This window comes from Ictidomys tridecemlineatus, chromosome 6 (genome assembly GCF_052094955.1).
Source record: "Ictidomys tridecemlineatus isolate mIctTri1 chromosome 6, mIctTri1.hap1, whole genome shotgun sequence".
In the NCBI taxonomy this organism is placed as follows: Eukaryota; Metazoa; Chordata; class Mammalia; order Rodentia; family Sciuridae; genus Ictidomys; species Ictidomys tridecemlineatus.
In genome coordinates, this window is record NC_135482.1 from 76267383 (window position 1) to 76286101 (window position 18719).

General features: G+C 37.6%; 1 protein-coding gene and 1 long non-coding RNA gene across 9 annotated transcripts in view; one reads left to right on the plus strand and one right to left on the minus strand.

Moving 5' to 3' along the window:
- The window catches only part of Fgd4 (FYVE, RhoGEF and PH domain containing 4), a 200284-nt gene that overhangs the window by 90669 nt on the left and 90896 nt on the right, over window positions 1–18719 (minus strand). Inside the window, exon 1 of one of the 8 annotated variants that reach the window (XM_005334043.5) lies at window positions 3697–3877. The exons of the other annotated variants lie outside the window; for them this stretch is intronic. Coding sequence (XP_005334100.2) covers window positions 3697–3787 — 91 coding nt within the window. The 5' untranslated portion in view covers window positions 3788–3877. Of the gene's footprint in view, window positions 1–3696; window positions 3878–18719 lie in introns of those variants that run through there. 8 annotated transcript variants of the gene reach the window in all.
- On the plus strand, window positions 2337–12866 carry LOC120888327 (uncharacterized). Its single transcript, XR_005731874.2, has 3 exons — window positions 2337–2873; window positions 9596–9779; window positions 10835–12866. It is a non-coding gene; the product is annotated as an uncharacterized LOC120888327 (long non-coding RNA).

Below are 18719 nucleotides of genomic sequence, written 5' to 3' on the forward strand. Positions count from 1 at the left end.
TTAACTGAGTGTCATGCACCTGTCCCAGCTACTCGGGAGGCTGAGGAAGGAGGATTGCCTGAGCCCAAGAATTTGAGGCCAGTCAGAGGAGCACAGAAAGTTCATCTGAAGGCAAAACAAACAAACAAACAAACAAAAAAACCCTTATTGGCAATATAAGAGGAGAAAAGCAGTAATTGTACCAGTCTAACAATCATTAGGGGGGCTTACATTTACAATACCACAAAAATAATCATTTTTAAGCTTTGTATATTTTCTTTTACTGTCGTCAAATTAGATTTTATCTTACTATGAAGTCTAATAATGTGTCAATATTCAGATAAAGTATATTACCATATAGCGAATAACAGTTCATAAATTTTTACTGTTACTTTTAGATTTTTACATGTAGGACAATTTCTAATTATCCAAATTTGGAAGGAAACAGCATGAAACATAAATACATAAATAATTTCACACTTTTAATTTTCTACCCCTTCAAATCAAGCTTTAAAAAAACTATTAGGAAGAAATGTTTCTAGGTTGGTATTTTTATTCAGTCCTCTTTCTTTGCCTATCTCTCTCCAGCAGAAGTAGAACAACAGGAAGAAAAAAAAAACATGAAAAATTAAAAGGGGGAAGTAGACTCTTAATACACAGCAAAATATCACAAAATTTCTTTTTTTCACGTCATAATTTTCTCCACACTGACAAAAATGCTTCCCAAATTTATTAATTTCACATCCCAAAGTTTCTCCTCCATCTCTTTCCTCTCTCCCAACCCAGCTCATTAATTGATCATCCAAAAACCATTTACTGAACTCATCTGTAGACACCGATCTCACTACGACCCCCACTTCCTTCTGTCTCAGTCTTGATCTTTACAGATCTTTAGATCAAGTTGGCTTCTAAGACCTGTGTGGGAAGAAGCCCATCACTCAGACTTTGCTCCACAAGGGAGACCAGAAGGTGGCAAGCAAGTCTGTTCACTCCTAAAAAGGGGATCAAGGAAAAGAAATGGAGAACTCTACAAAGACTTATACATTATTAACTTGTCTTCTATTCCTGCTGCTCATTTTGCTTTAAGTTTCCTAACAGAAAAAGCCACAGGACTATCAGAAATGTATTCATTCAACAAATATTGATGAACCACTCTGTATTTATCAGTTCTGTTACTAAACCCAAGAGATAAGGCAGTAAACATAACAACCCAAAAGCCATTATATACTAAGTGAAAAAACATGTTGCTGGCAAATCTGGGTAAAGGAGTGAGTGCTATTTGGAGAGGGCAGCTATTGTATTTACACACACAGGCGTGCGCGCGCACACACACAGAATGAATGAAGGCTGCACAGATAAGGTGTGCTGAGCAGACCCAAAGGGAGTGAGGTACACAAATATTGGGGGGATTAGAATCTCAGGCAAATGAAAACTGCACAAATCCTAAGGTAAGGATGTGTTTGCATAGTTGATGTGTTTACCAAGAAACAAGGGAGACGCCATGGGTAGACCAGATAGAGAACAAGCTTGCTGCTGAAGTCAGAGCAAGAATGGGGTCAAGGCTGAGGCTAGAACAGGAGGGCCTTGCACACACTGAAGGGGCAGAGGCTTTTCCTCAATAGAGCTGAGGATCCAGGGAAGGAATCTTGAGAAGAGGAAAATGATGTGTTTTCCATTTTTAAAGGGATACTCAGGCTCCTAGGCAGAGAACAGATTGAAGCCAATAAAAATTAGCTCCCTATTTTAGGAAGAAGAAAGAGCATCCAGAGTAAAGATGATTATCAGAATGTGAGTCAGAAATGTGGCAGGAATGGATAGGTCTACACAGCAGCTAAGAAAAGACCTTTCATTCCCCAAATAAAAGGTCAACTCAACTTTCCCCTGGATTATTGTTAGTAGCTTCCTATCTACCCTTGACCTCCTGAAGTCTATTTGGTATGTAAGGGGACTTAGTTAAGTTTAAATCTGAATTCTGCACTGCAATTTAAGCCACATGTAGGTTTGGATGTATATTAAACAAAGACCAAATGACTACCCCTCAAAAGAAGTGCACAGTGCTTCCTATGGAATCTTCCATCACACTCTAGCTTACTTCATTTTTATGTGAGAAGGGTTTGCCTAGAAGCATAAGTTTTAAAAAGGGGAAAAAAAAATCCCAGTCATTAAAAACAAAATGTACAAAAAACACGTACATTAAATTTGCATAAATTTTTCTTGCCTGACTTAAAAGCAATAAAATGATCTGGGACAGTAGGCAGGAAGTGGCTACATTACTGCCTTTTTCAGTTTAGACCTTTTTAAAGGAACTCATAAAGCCCACATTGTTGTAGTGGCCATGCTCTCCAGGGTGTTGTCCCCTTAAGCAGAAAGGAGGCAAGAGCGTCGCTCTGTGGACCCACACTGCCCTCTGAAGCCTTGCCATCATCCTCCAGCCTCACCGCAGTTCTCCCTCCAGCAGAGAGCTGACTCTCTCCCATCATCCCTAACTGAAGATGGAATGAGAAGGGACAGAAGCCATTTCAGGAAAAAGAGAACTTCACTGATGGAGAAAAGACTTCCCTTTTACTGCATTTCTGCTGCTTCTCCTTTTTGCAAAGTTCACATTTAGATATGGTGGTAAACCGTGGAGAGATCACAGGAACACCAAGAACAGTTGAACCCCTGCAGAGGAATTCATGCTTCTGGCTGGGTCGTGGAAGGAGCAGGAGCAGGCACGGAATCGGCTGCTCAAACCTTCAGCAACTACTAGAACCTGGGAACATAGCCAGCCAGAGCCATGCAGCTGTAGGAGGGGGTTTAGCTCAGCTCTTCTGCTGCAGGACTATGACCAACCAACCCCGCCCCAGGGCTTCATGCACCCCAGAAGTCAAAGGCAGGAAGGAGAGACACCACAAGTAAGAGACTCTTGCTAACTACCAGGATTGCTCGTTCTATGTTTCAGTTCATACCAGTTAGCAGTGTAGACATTCTTCAGGGAAGTCTATATCCATGCAGAAACAAGGGGAAATAGCTAAACAAAATGAATCCATTTCAGCTTTTAAAAGTATTTTTAGTGGGTACTTCCAGTTCACATGATATTTTTACCACACAGTGGAATTTGCATTTCTATATGAAAGTATCAATTTCTCATTAATTAGCTCTCTTTAAAAATCAAGGACACCACTGTGGATTAATACTGCTGCTAACAATTTTTAAAAACAATCCATGCTTATCTGAACAATGTTATTGTATATGGAAAAATAAGGAAAATTTACTCCCTGGAACTTCTTTGCTAAAACAAGGTTGGGGTGGTGGAAATACTTGTTTTAACAGAACAACGCTCCACGCTCTGCATCAGAGGAGGGTAACTGATTAATATGTCTTAACTGTGTTCACACCAGAAATGCAGGGAAAAAAGGAACTTTTGCCTTCTTTCTCTGCATTCCTTCCCTCACTGGCTGAATTTTACAAATATTAGTTATATTTCTCTGGCTCATTGTTACCACCAAACCAATTTGTATCATTTTAGCCCAGAGGAAGCTGCCTGGGAAAGCCAAAAACTATCAATAGTACATATTTTTATCTCAAAGCTAATAAAACAAGGTGAGGCTTCTTCTTAACTTTAAAATGACACTGAACTCTGCCACTTTTATGTCCCTCAGCCAGCAGCATTATTCAGTGACCCACACACTCTGAAAACAGCATAAGAAAGATATTCTAGAAAATGAAACCACTTACCTTGATCAGTGGACATGACTTCACATATACTGATAATTAGTCCATTCTGGCTTAGTAAGGAAACATTTGCCTTTACTCTCTTAAAGTTCATGTGATAAAAATCTCACTCCTGACTTTATAGCTTCGGGGTGATCACCCAGGATCAGCCAGGAGCTCTGGCCAGTACACTGTGGACTTCAGTACATTCTTAGATCTTACTGCCCAAGGACAAGCCCATGCATAATATGCCACACCTCCCCAGAGGATGGGCTGCTGCTGTGTTTTGCAAGAGATGCAGTACATGAGGATGGAGAGATTTCTATTTATTACAGTGAAATAAACAAGGGAGGCACATGGAACCTTCAGTTGCACTAGAAATACAGTTGGGAATAGGATGGTTTATAAACTGACTAATGCCTGAACTATTAGTAATCCTTCTTGAAAAAAAAGCTAACATGAAAACAGTTTGTTTCCCTTTTAACTGGGTCCATGCCCTGGACCAAACGTCACAGATTCACAACTCATAAGCTTTAAGATATTAGGATCTCAGCTGGAATGATGTCAAATGCTATTTTGCCAAGTATGACTTTTCCTTTTAGCACAGCTCATTGATTTTTTTTTGTGTGTGAATAAACTGCAGAATGAATAAATACATCAAGGTCCCAAGGAAACCACATTTTATGTTATTTCAGAACCCTGTTTAACTGGTATATTATTGTTGCTCATTTTTATGTAATTCACAAAATTTGATCATTAAAGATTTCTCAGAGCCCTGAAGAATTAGGAAACGTCAGAATGAAAATATTTACAAAAATCACAATGAGGTAATAGGCTATCAATTTCTCCCACAGGAGACAGCAACCTCTCCAATCCATTCCTCCAAGTGCCCAGATATGGTGGACCTCACAGTCTAGTGCCTAGAGATACACGTGGGTGACTGTTCACACATATTGCTGGCTGCGTCCTATTTCCAAGGTCTGATTCAGCTGGTATGCTGTGGGGCCACAGAATTTGCAATTCTAACCAGCTCCCAGGTGACTCATAATGCTGGCCTGGGCTGACTTCAGGAATCACACTTTGAGAACCACTGACTGAGCAGGTTGCTTCATCTCACCAAAAACTGGAGAGCACATGGCTCAATTGCATACCCACCAGGACCAATTAATGTCCAAGTTCCAGGAGTCTGTTCCCTTTCTTCAACACAGCCTTTACATGGGACTCTTAGTAGCTCGCATTGAATGTGGGCAAATTATTTTTAATACAAATTATAATTTTTAATAAATTTTCTCCCTGTGGTTGGGGATACGGCTCAGTATTGAGAGCACTTACCCAGCATGCATAAGCATGAACTTGGTACTCAGAGCACAGCAAAAACAAACACAAAAACACAAAAGAAAATTGTCTCCATAAAAAGAATGAAGTTTTGCAACTAATCTAATAAAAGAATACAGAATTAGAATGTACAAGAAAGAACTCAAAGAGAAAAAACCTGAATTGTCTTAGTTCCTTCACAAATTCTACCAGTATGTGTTTAAATTTTACCGTGGAAGAGAAACTGTTTAGATTTGATTCCAAGACCACGCAGTCTTGGCACATCTCAGTAATGCAAAAACCAGAATGTGTCTCTGTCACAAAAATGTCCCAGTGTCTGCTTCCTAAGCCTTGATAGTAACATTTAAATTATAGTCTCAGGTTTGGTTTTTAAACAAATTCCTTTTTTAATAGCTAACATTTACTTGGTGCCAGGCACATGTTAGGAACTTTCCAAGCAGCATTTCAGTAAATTCTCACTGTCAGGTAATAATTTATCACCACTTTAAAGAAGAGAAAAAAACAGGCTTAAGAGGTTAAAAAAAAAAAAAAAAACCTTGGCCATTCACACTAATAAAATGACAACCTCTAGGAAATTACATCCATTCACTTTTGTGCAACAAATTAAGATACAATGGTATTCATCTTTTCTTTATACATGAAAGCCAGAAAACCAAAACATGGTTTGCAACTAGTAAGTGATAATTAAAATAAAACACATCCAGGACTAGAAGTGTAGTTTAGCAATAGAATGTGTGTGGAATATGCCCAAGGTCCTCGGCTCAATCCCTGGCATCAAAATAATTAAAATGTAACTATTGTGATTGATACTCTAATGTCCTCAAGTCAATAATCTGCAATTATATGAAGCAGCTACCAAACATGGAAGTAAATTCAAAGCCACTCAATGTAGCCATGGCAGTTCTCACAGAATTAAGATAAACTTGGTCAGGCTCACGCCTAAAATCCCAGAAGTTTAGGAGGCTGAGGCAGGAGGATCACAAGTTCAAAGCTAGCCTCAGCAACTTAGCAAGGCCCTAAGCAATTTAACAAGACCCTGTCTCAAAATAAAATAGAAAAAGGGCTGGGGATGTGGCTTGATGGTTAAGTGTCCCTAGTTCAATCCCCAGTACAAAAAAAAAAAAAAGGACACTCTTGATCATATCACATGACCCAGCAATTCCAACTCAATTCCAATTCCTCACTCAAAAACCTTGGACGTTTACAGAGGTTTTATTTTTAATCATCCAAAAATGAAGACACTTCCTTGTCCTTCAACTAGTGAACTGGTATATCCCTACAATGGCATACCACTCAGCAATAGCAAAGAATGAAGTCAGGACACTCACACATGCACTAGAAAGAAGCCAACGTAAAAGGCTACCCAGATATAATTCTGTGGGACATTCTGGAAAAGGCAGATTCACAGGGGTAGAAACCAGATGCATGGTGGCCAGAAGCTGGTGGTATGCACAATGACTGATCACTAAAGGACACGACAAAATTTTGGATGACAGAAGGACAGTTGTGTATTTTCACTGTGGTGGTAGCTGTATGACTGCATTCATCTGTCAACACTCAGGAGGGCACTATAGAGAGGGTGATATTACTGTTTGTGAATTCTTAGTTGGTTTTTTTTTTTTTAAAAAAAAAATCTAAGGACTACAAACAATTTATTCTTTCTAAAAAGCAAGAGATAGGAAACAGGTGGTTTATCTTTCATAGTATGAACTCAAAGCTACATGAGGTACAGTCCACCTATTGCCCTTCTCATCTTCACAAAGAAAGATCATCATTATTATCTTGTTGGTTTTCTGTGATTTTAAAAAACTTGACAAGTACAAAAAAGTGAATGTAGTAGCTTCCTGCACAAAGTCCAATTGTGAAGGTTGACGTGTATAATAGCACCTTGAAAAGGTCCTTTCAAATATCATGTTTAGACATCTCCTTAACATTATTTGTTATAGGTATCAGCCCTGGAAAATACCTAAAACCCCTGCTAACCAACTTGCAGCTCTTCATAGAACACCTGTGCTCTGGAGTCTTAGCAGGCCTTCACCCTACCCTTTCATCTTTCCTCATTGTAGAGATGTTTATTTCTGTATAAATTCCACTGAATAAGGAACTAAAGAAACTTCTGCCACATATTCACATGATATTTCATAGTAATTTTTACATTATGTTGAATTTAAATTTCTTTTTAGGGACGACTGCTTATGTTATTTTTAGTAGTTCCGTTCATAATGGAAATGTTCTAAAAACTCAAGAGTTCTGTGTGCAACCCATATTTTCTGCATCTGAACCTATAAATGTACAATTTTTGATTTTCATATACCTTGGAATGAACCCAGGAACACTTAACCACTCACTGAGCAACATCCCCAGCTCTTTTTTATTTTCAGACAAGTTCTCACTAAATGGTTTAGGGCCTCACTAAGTTACGGAGACTGGCCTTGAACTTGTACTCCTCCTGCCTCAACCTTCTGAGTTGTGGGGAGTATAGATGTGTACCCCACAGCTGGTTTATAAATCTATAATTTTAAAAATAGATGGGTGACTACATTGTCTGTCTTAGCATATTTATTTAAAGCTAACTAGAACCTCATCTGTCCTATAATTGAAAACTTCCATCTATTAAAATGGCAAACCTCGCTTTAATAAATTATTTACTAGCTTAAATTTTGCAATAAAAGGAAAATTATACTACATGGATGTTAATATTTAGTCTTGTTCAGATAGAAATATGGGAGTAGGAAAAGATAATGGAAGACTCCTATTTTCACTTATGAACTAACAAGTAAAATCCTTAGATTGATTCTTTGATGTTATTTAACTGGAAGAAATCTCAATTTTCATAGGATGCATCCAATCTGAATCTAACCATTTTGCACTGTTAGTATACTAATAATAATCTAATAAAATCAAACAAAAATGTGGTAGTAAAACAATTCCCTCATTGGTTTAAAATGATGCATTTTTTAAAAACCATAACCAACTGGAGCATAATTTTCATGTCGCATGTCTGAGCCTTCATGAACCAAGGTTTAGAAATTCTTGAATGTATGCCAGGGAAATCCTGTTGTTTGAATATTTTTGTACTAAACTTTTTTTTACAGATCTCCAAAGCAACTTTATTATCTTTGAGCCTCTTCTTTTGTTAAAGTTACTAAAAATGTTTTCTATTATCTCTTTAGTTTCATATTCAATTAAAACTGCAATCATACAGTACTGTTGAAACAGCGCCAACCTCTACCTCCAAATCAGGGTTTCTGGATGGATGGGACCACAATCGGACACTGAATGGCTGCCCGTTCATTCCATTACTCTTACACGTTGGAAGTCCTGACAAGGCTACACACCTTTCTAATGGCATGTGAATAGGGAGGTACAGTGTACAATGAGATACATAACATTTTGGTCAATGACTATCTGCTCATAAAACAGTAGTCTCAATAAGATTATAATGGAGCTGAAAAGTTCCGATCACCTGGTGACACTAGCTGTTTTAACACTTTAGCACAAAACATGACTCACCCGTTGGTGGTAATGCTGCATAGACAAACCTTCTGCACTGACACTGTTAAAAACTACAGCACATAGAATTACATAATACTTGATGATAGATTACTGTGTAACTGGTTTATGTATTTTCTATACGACATCGTTATTTTAGAGTATAGTCCTCCTTCCACTTATTAAAAAAGTTTACCAAAAAAACCTACACCATGTCACACTAGCAGTGGCCTCGTGCATTCACCATTCTCCATTGCATCAGAGGCTCTGTTGAAAGCCCGATGTGGTGGTGCATGCCTGTAATCCCAACTACATGGGAGGGTAAGGCAGGAGGATTGCAAGTTCAAGGCCAGCCTGGGTAATTTAACAAGACCCTGTCTCAAAATAAAAGAGGGCTGGAGGTGTAGCTCAGTGGTAGAGTACTCCGAGGTACTGTCAAGAGATTGAACTATATCACATAGGTTTATGTATGTTCTATGATGTTCATACAACGAAACTGCCTAATGATGCATTTCTCAGAATGTGTCATTAGTAATGCATGACCATATTTTAGATAAACTGTTCAGGAAAAAAAAAACCTTTTACCTGTAATGCCATCTGACCTTAATAATTCCCTTCTAATAAAAAAATAAATGATAGCAAGGCCCTGAGCAACATAGCAAGACTCTGTCTCAAAATAAAAAATAAAAAGGGCTAGAAATGTGGCTCAATGGTTAAGCACCCCTGGGTTCAATCCCTGGTACCAAAAAACAAACAAACAAAAAAAACTCATTTGATCCTGCCAGATGTGCCAGATGTGCCCATCAGTCCCAACTACTTGGGAGGCTAAGACAAAGGGTCCTCTGAGCCCAGGAGCTTGAGGCCAGCCTGGGCAACATTGTGAAGCTGCATCTCACTAAAAGAACAAATTTTCAAAAAGATCTATATGGATATAAAATCCCAGAGAACAAAACTGTGCCCTGGCCTCAATTAGGAAATTGATCTTCTCACTCCAATTTACAGTCGGTCTGATCTTATCGATAAGCATTTCCTGCACCACATCACTCAATTCATATGATCACATACTTTAAGTCGGATGTCATTTCCTCTTTTGCAGCATTTTCCCATCATGGACTATTCACCTCTGATATGTGTGCTGCCCCTGGCCAAGAGGTAGCAGGACTCAAAGGGGGCCCACAGCTTTGGGCCCCTGCTGCTGGTCAGAGCTCCAGGAATAACACTTCTGTGCCCCTGTATAGTTCAGTTTGATGGTAAATACTGCATAACGCTGCATAACCCATGTAAGTAAACTAGCAAATGTGATTTTTACTCTTCCATTTTTTTTAAAAAAAGAGGTCAATCTGGTAAATATTTTCCTGTATTTGTACAAGTAATTCTGTGGCGAGATGACTACAAGTGGACTTCAAAGCTCAACAGTCCCTAAATTTAATATTTTGATAACTTACTTTTTAGTAAAGTAAGTTACTAAAAAGAAATGATACCAAATTCTTTCTTCCCTTCATTCTTTTTAATTTTTTAAAATTTGTTCTAATTAGTTTTACATGACAGTAGAATGCACTTGGACACATCATACCTAAATGGAGCATAACTTCTCGTCTGTTTGCACCTGATGTAGAATCACATAGGTCATGTAATCATAATTGTAAACAGGGTAATAATGTATGATTCATTCTAGTATCCTTCCTGTCTCCCCCCACCCTCTTCTCCTCCATTCAGTCCCCTCTGCCTAATCCCCTCTTTTTATATTTAAAAGCAGTATCATTGTTTAAATTTGTATTTTCCTAACCAATAAATTTTTATGTTTATAAATGTTTATTAACCAATTTTCTTAAACTTCTATGAACTCTGCTCATAATTTTTGCCCACTCCTTTTTTAAAAATTTTGTTATATATGACAACTGAATGCAATATAATTCTTATTACACACATAGAGCACAACTTTTCATGTCTCTGGTTGTACACAAAGTAGAGTCACACCATTCATGTCTTCATACATGTACTTGGGGTAATGGTGTCCATCTCATTCCACCGTTTTTCCTACCCCTATGCCCCCTCCCTTCCCCTCCCTCCCTTTGCCCTATCTGGAGTTCGTCTAATCCTACTCATTTCTTATTAAGTTGTAGGAGTCTTTAAAGGATTTCTATCATATCACAGTTATTTTCTCCAAGTCTGGCATATCTCTTATCAAATTTTGCTTTTATATTAACCCTAAAGGATTTGTTATCTTAATTCTGAGCAGAAACAAAATTGTCTAATAAATAATGGTATTTCTTTAATTATTATTATTTTTAACTTAACATGTATTTTCTTTCATCTTTATTTTATTTTTATGTAGTGCTGAGGATCGAACCCAGCGCCCAGTGCATGCCAGGTGAGCGTGCTACCACTTGAGCCACATCCCCAGCCCGACTATTATTTTTATACAAAATTCTTTGGATCCCACTTGATCCAAACTGGAAAGCCCCCTGGTTGCGGGATATAAATCACAGTCACTTCTGTGGTCTACTCCACCCCTTCTCATGAGTGCCTCTGCTTCACCCACCTGCCCACAGACAATTTCTCTGCGAGCACTTTCTACTGCACCGTGGAGTCCTTGATCCCCAATGTTTCTTCCATCCCTACATCATAATGCTGCTCTGTGTTGCTAGCAAAAAACAAACAACAACAAACTGCATCTATTTAATGAATATAGAGTTTCAGCTGGGGAAACTGAAGTTCTGGAGATGGTTTGAATGTACTTAATGCTGTGGAATTCTACTTGAAAATGTTAAAAAGTAAAAATTTTAACATTTATTTATTTCTTATTGTATTTCGTCACAATAAGAATTTATTGTAATAGAACATTTCCCACCATATATCCCAGTGCTTCCCAGTCTTTGCCAGCCTCTCCTGACCTGTTTGTGCTGGGTCAACTCCTGATCATAGACCTTCCACGGCCTGTACTACTCCTTCGCATTCTTTCTTCACTATCCCTGAACAACTGACCCCTGGGGGCTGTAGCTACTCCACTATGCAGAAAACCCCAAAATGTTCATTGCCAAATACAACCTCCCTTTCAGGCTTCATGTCAATCTTGACATCTGGACAAGTACCTCCACTGAAAAAGGGAGGGTTGAGGTTTATCTTGAAGGATGAGTGGGATTTTGTTTAGCAACAAATGAAGAGAAAGAATATTACTTCAGGCTTTGTAGTGAGGGGACCTGTGGCAGATTGGCAAGCTTCACTGTGGCTGACAGAGGGGTCCTCAGTCCCCAGCTGATGGCCTCAGGGGCTGCTTTACTGAGCTTAGAAGGAAATCAAAACTCCCCGTGAGGCCTGCTGACTCTGCCCGCTCACCTATCCACTCTATGCTTTGCAAATAGAGGGAAAATGGCTTGGGAACCTATCAGTCAGCCGAGGTTCTGAGAAAGTTAAGTCAAGAGAAATGTTTTCTTTTCATAAATTTCCACAGGAACCCAGCTATTATTTTTTCCAACTTTGAACTAACCACGCAGCTTCCAGAAAAGGCTCCTCGGAGGCTTTAAGAAAATAAAATGTAAGCTCTGCCCTTGGCAGGTCAGACGAAGGACAAAGGCCAGCCAGCTACCACTTGCTACTAACTTGGGATTGTAAAAGGGAGAGTTTTCATTGCCCTATTTTTTTGATCAGTTGCCTGATCCTAATTTGTTCTAATTATTGTCTCCCTTTTCCCAAGAGACGAATGGAGTTGGTTGGGGTAACAGCAGCTACTCAGACCTCTTGTATCGGCCCCAGTATTCCCAAAGGCTAAAATCAAAGTGGGGAAAAGACACCTGAACTTTCCTTATTTTCTTATCGCCGCCCCCAACAGATGATATTTTTAAATGTTCAACTTCTTTGATGCAATCTCAGAAGTGCATTAAATAATGATGACAATTAACCTTTTGGATAACATCTCCTAAGTTACCATTTTTGTGGTTGGAAATAAGGTCAAGGTTAAAAAAAAAAAACCCACAAAAATTGTGGGAGGGAACAGGGGGCAGGAAGCCAACTCATATCATCTGGGCCTTAACTGACAAATGGATATTAAATAAAATATCAATTTCTTTACCTGAAATTTTCTAATTATTACACTACCAACCTACATATTATGAACTTTAGCAATAATGCTAAAACTTGAAAAAGGTTTTCAGTACTAGGCTAAGGATTAAAAAAATATTCCTGTAGTCTTAGGACACAACACTTAGGTTTGCACATTAACCACTAGTGGAACTTGAGAAAAATAATCTCATATTAGTAAGCAGTCACAGCTCATGGAATATGGCTTATCTTCATCATCTACATGGGACAGCAAGGACAAATGCAGTCACCAATTAGGCAAGTGAAAAAACAGAGGAGACTCAGATTTAAAAGTAGCAATTAGAGTTACCTATATATGGACAAGCTGGAAAATTATTTTTATTATGTTAAAACTCAAAAAAAATGAAATCCCTTCTAAAATGGTTGTATTAATTCATTTACATGGAACTCAAAATAGTATATGTGACACCTCACTTGGCACTTGGGAATCCATTCTGCTCATTATTTTCCTCAATTCCTCTTTCCCTGAGGCACAATGTCCTCCTCAGTTCCTAGGGCTTTAAGGTCTTTATGTATGACTAGGTCTCACTCCCCTCTATGGGTTTCCTTTGAACAGTTCTTTTAAATTGTAATTAAATAATCCTACAATGTCCTTTGTTAGCATTTGTTTTCCCCACTGTATCCCAAGCTTCTGGAGAACATGGATCCTGTCTGTCCTTTTCACTCAAGGCCTTGTGTCAAACACTATATACAATCTCATCAAATGGTCCTTTCTCCAGGAGCCAAATGGAGTACAGGTGGGTAAAATGATGATTGACAAGCTTGGCTAGGGACTTGTCACTGCTGTAGATGCACAGAAGAAAGCTGGGGAAGGATTTCTAGAACAATGATCTCCAATTTTTTTTTTTATAATTAGTTATACAGGACAGTTGAATGCATTTTGACACATCATACATAAATGGAGTATAACTTCTTATTCATCTGGTTGTACATGCTGTAGAGTTACACAGGTCATGTAACCATATATGCATATAGGGTAATAATATCCAATTCATTCTACTATCATTTCTATGCCCATACACCTTCTCCTCCCTTTACCCCTCTGTCTAATTCAAAATACTTCTCCCCCATACCCATTGTAAATTACCATCTATGTATCAGAGAAAACATTTGGGCTTTGGTTCTTTGATATTGGCTTATTTCACTTAGCATGTTATTCTCCAGCTCTAATCATTTATTGGCAAATGTCATAATTTCATTCTTCTTTATGGCTGTGTAATATTCCATTGTGTATATATAACCAAGTTTCTTTATCCATTCATCTATTGAAGGGTACCCTAGGTTGGCTCCATAGTTTAGCTATTATGAATTGAACTGTTACAAAACATTGATATGGCTGCATCACTGTACTATGCTGATTTTAAGTCCTTCGGGTATAAACCTAGAGTGAGATGACTGATTTAAATAGTTGTTCCATTACAAGTTTTCTGAGGAACCTTCATACTGCTTTTCACAGTGGTTGCACCATTGTGCAGTCCTACCAGCAAATATGAGCATATCAACTTTTTGAAGGCATATACCTTTAAACATGAAATCTGAGCAAGCACTCCTAGCAATTGTGCTCCACATTTGAGTGTATACATGAGTTAAATACAAGTATTATTGCACTAGTATACATACTATAAAATAAAAATATATAAAACTTAAACTTGGATGATATAAAGGCAAAATACAACTTTTTTGAGAAGGCATAATTAAATCTGATTCTTTTTTAAATCTTTGTTTAAATATTTCATGATATAGCAGAGTCTGAACGATTGGGTCTAGTCAGTTTACTTCCATAGTTGATATTAATGAGGCCCTAATTGAGAAGGATTAATCGCTGCAAGGGAAGAAGTACATCATTGGCTGTGCTTAGTAAATCACAATGTACATTTTAATAGCCCATCTACCAACTATACAAAGGGTTTCTCTGAAATTCTTCTAACAAATTTCCATCTGCCCTGATATTTTGGAAAGTGGTAGGTTTTTTGGGGAGGGTGTTGTTTTGGGGTTTTTTAAGCTTGGTCTAAAGACTTGCTAAAACTATTTCAAAGATTTAAAACAAGGTTTAAAAAATTCTTGAGTTTATGTTCAGAAATTAAAAAAAAAATTAAAAAAGATATGCATGACTCACTGTTAGTGATAAGATTACACAATAATAAAAACATTTCCAAACAATCATTTTAAAAATGCCTTATCTGTGGTGCACTTACCCTCTGCTCCAGGTTGCAGATACTGGCTCATTTAAATCTCACTTTTACCTGGAAGGACAGACTGTGTTCATTTTTTCAAACATATCTGCTAGGTAAGAACCTACTAAATAGCTATGGACAGATATCTGTCTTTACATGAAAGGTTAGCAAATGAAGACCATTTGTCTTCTGCAAAAAAAAAAAAAAAAAAAAAATTGCAGTATCTTTAGTCTGACACTCGTTTAAAAGTACCACACCATCAGAGAACCCATGATGTTTAAGGTCAGCCTGTTACCAAGAACTGCCGAAATCCCACTGTCTAAGATAATATAATCTCAGTCCACATAACCAGCCTTGCCTAAAATGCCACAGACAGAAGGTCACAAGAGACTGTACTGTCCACAAAAAAAAAAAAAAAAAAAAAAACAGAAGTCCTCATCAGTACCAGATACACTGTTTGCATTTCAGATGCATTTGACAAGTGGACAAAATGAAGATGCTAATATAAGTCCATAAACATTAGGAATGCTAAGATTTTTCTGGGTTTTGTTTTTGTTTTTAACTCTTTGGGCAAAATAGGTAAACTTTACTAAGCATCTATGAGCTTTTTGGGTACTCACTAAAAGCACATCAGACATGAATTTGCCCAACTGAAATAATTACCATTTCCAAATCTACTACAGTATTATGCAATAATATTTCCAGTACTATGTCATAGATAAGCATTAGACAAAATTAGCATCTAAAAGCACTAAGTTTCCTACTCCTTTCTTCATTTGAGTAATGAATTATACTTTTGGCACTTTCATAGGTCAGAGGCATTTTACTAGAAAACAATTTTTGCTCTCATCATTTACATGTAAACCACCTAATAGTACCCTGGAGTTTGAAATAAAGCTTTTATTCTAGCAAGCCTTATTCTAATTTAAATGTAAAAGTTTATGCAAAAGACCACTTTATAATTCACAGTTCATCATATGCATCAGTGTAGGCATGTATTTTCAGAACTGATAACCTGTGTCCATTTCATTGTTATTTCTATTAACCAAGATGGTGTTTAAAGGATCAGAACATACTGAAAAGAGGAAATGCTGATCATATCAATCACAAGTTTGAAAGTGGAAAATTAGTTCCTTTGCTGTGTAATTCTACCCTATAACTTCTCAAAAGGTTTTTTATTTTTTACTGCTTGCTACTGTTATTTTTCTACTGGTTTCTGAGAATACTTTTAGTTCTGCTTTTGGCAATTTTAGTTATTACCTCATGCCCTAATTTTGGATGAACAGACAGTTATTTGCTAAAATCAAGTTACTGGGCTGGGGATGTAGCTCAGTGGTAGAGTACTTGCCTATCATGCAGGAAAAGTCAATGGTTCAACCCCTAGAACTGCAAAAAAATAAATAAATAAAATGAAAACAATAAAGTCAAGTTACTGGTTGAAGACAGGGCTAACTCATTTCTTCAACATGATTATCTCACATTAAGAGTTCATCTGTCTGCTTTTTTAAAGAGGGTATTTCATTCAAAACCAGTTTTCAATTCACCTGATCTTCTTCTATGGGATTTTGACCCTTAGCCATCCCTGATCATTTTTTATATTTAAAAGACACAAGTATTCGCATATATCTTAAAAAGTTAAGTTTCTGGAGCTGGGGGTGTGGCTCAGTGGTAGAGCACTTGCCTGGCACAAGTGAGGCCCTGAGTTCAATTCTCAGCACCACATACAAATAAATAAATAAAGGTCCATCAATGACTATATATGTAGAGAGAGGAGTTAGTTTTTGTCTTTCTGTGTCTCTTTTACCCCTCTGTTAAAAGGAGGTGAGAAGTTAATCATTACTAAACTTAGGAGAGAAGAAAATAAAGTTATCTGAAGTGTGCCACATTGGAATGCTGTCTCAAAAGAACAGTAGGGACAGGTAGAAAAAACAAATGACTGTGGATTTCAAAAGACTTGATTTGTCTTTTGTTGCTGACTCCTCAGACCTACTGTCAATGATATCCTCCAAATTCCTTAGTGATTCTCAAACACTTTGAAGAAGTCTGGGAAAGACACATTTTCCTTATTTCTTCATCAGGTGCTTTACCTAGCAACTTATATTTGCTGGGCTTTATGCAAGCACCTAGAAGTACAAAGAAAGAAAAAAAAAAAAAAAGAAAGAAAACCATGACCTCCAACAGTACCCAAACCAACCAGGAAGAGCTGGGCAAGAAGAGCCAAGACCTGCCCAGGCATGGTGGAGCACATCTATAATCCCAGCAGCTTGGGAGGCTGAGGCAGGAGAACTGCAAGTTCAAAACCAGCCTCTGCAACTTAGTGAGGCCCTAAGCAACTTAGTGAGACCCTGTTTCAAAATAACAAATAAAAAGGGCTGGGGATGTAGCTCAGTGGGTAAGCACACCTGGGTTCAATTTCCAGCCAAAAAAAAAAAAAAAAACAGTAGAACTGTGTTGGTGGAGGACCTGTCCCAAAACAGAGGCATTGGGGCCAGCTGGTAATCACTGGTGCTTTATCTAGTCCCATGGTGTGGTACCTCTCCTCATCCCCAGTTGGCAGTACCACTTTTTCTTTAGCCTTATTTCAATTCAACAACCTAATTGTTCCTATGGTTAGTATGGATTCCATGCCAAGCCAGAAGCTGGGACATAAGATATAAGTAAGAAAGTTCCTTGCCTCAGAAGATCAATCTAGCAAGGGAAAGAGACAAGGTAAGAGTCAATTTCAAATACAGGTGACCCTTGAATGAAGTTCTCCATACATCAGAAAATCCACTACACAACTTTTGATCCCCCCAAACTACTAATAATCTGCTGCTGATCAGAAAGAAGCCTTACCAATAAGCAGCTAACATTTTGTGTATATACTATATATGGTAAAAAATGCATAAGAACCATGAGCAATCACTTTTTTGCTACAATACACAGTTTACTGGAGAGACAAACTGCTCACGTGGAGATGATTAGCTTCACTCGAGTTTCAAGCAGATACTTGCAACACTTGAACTTGCTGCAAAAGCAACAGGATGTGGCTATGAAATTATTACAATATTACAATGTGTGCCATAGTTTATTTTATGCAGCCATGATTTAATAGTGTATCTTTACCTTTGTTTATATTTCTCTTGAGTACCAATGGCACCAACTATGGCTTGTGTTTGGGTGAACATATTATGCTAGATTCAAACTTTTTAGGTTAGACTTGTATATCATTTATGTTAGTAAATTATAAAATAGACTGTTGCCTACATGTATTTTTATGCATTGGTGACATACTGAGTTTTTTCTTAATTCTTTCAACATTTCTAGGCTATGTGGTTTGTCTACAAGTTTTTTCAAATCACTGCAAATCTTTTTAAAAAAAAAATCTGCATATAGGTGAACCTGCGCAGTTCACTCAAAAGACCAGACATCTTACAGCCATTTCTTGCCTCAACATTCACAATGCTTCAGTATCCTATAGCTGAAATATATATATATAACAAATCTATTAACTCACCAGGCAAGAGTTTAGACTTTTTTCATGGGGAAAAAAGTGTACACACACACACACACACACACACACTTGCTTTCCCAAGTTATACTGTGAATTCTGATAAACCCTGTTTTATTTTCTGCTTTCATTTCACAACAAGAGTTTAGCCACCTGTTGATAGGAAACTAAATGGTAGCAAAGGCAAGAATTTAAAGTATGATGCAGGAAGAAAAAGTAGGAGTTTATTTTTTGCAAAAGGGATGCAAACATAATTTGTCATACTAAGAATACTGTACTGGACTTGATGTGGTGTTTGCTTTCAAAACATAAAAAAAAAATACAAATTTCAAACATAAATCTAAACCAGTTAGATGTGTGACAAGAAATTAAATGCAGTTTCTGAGTCAACCAAGGGACACAGTCTGCCTCTCCCACAGGGCCCCAGTATTAGCTAATGATGCATCATCCAGCCGCCT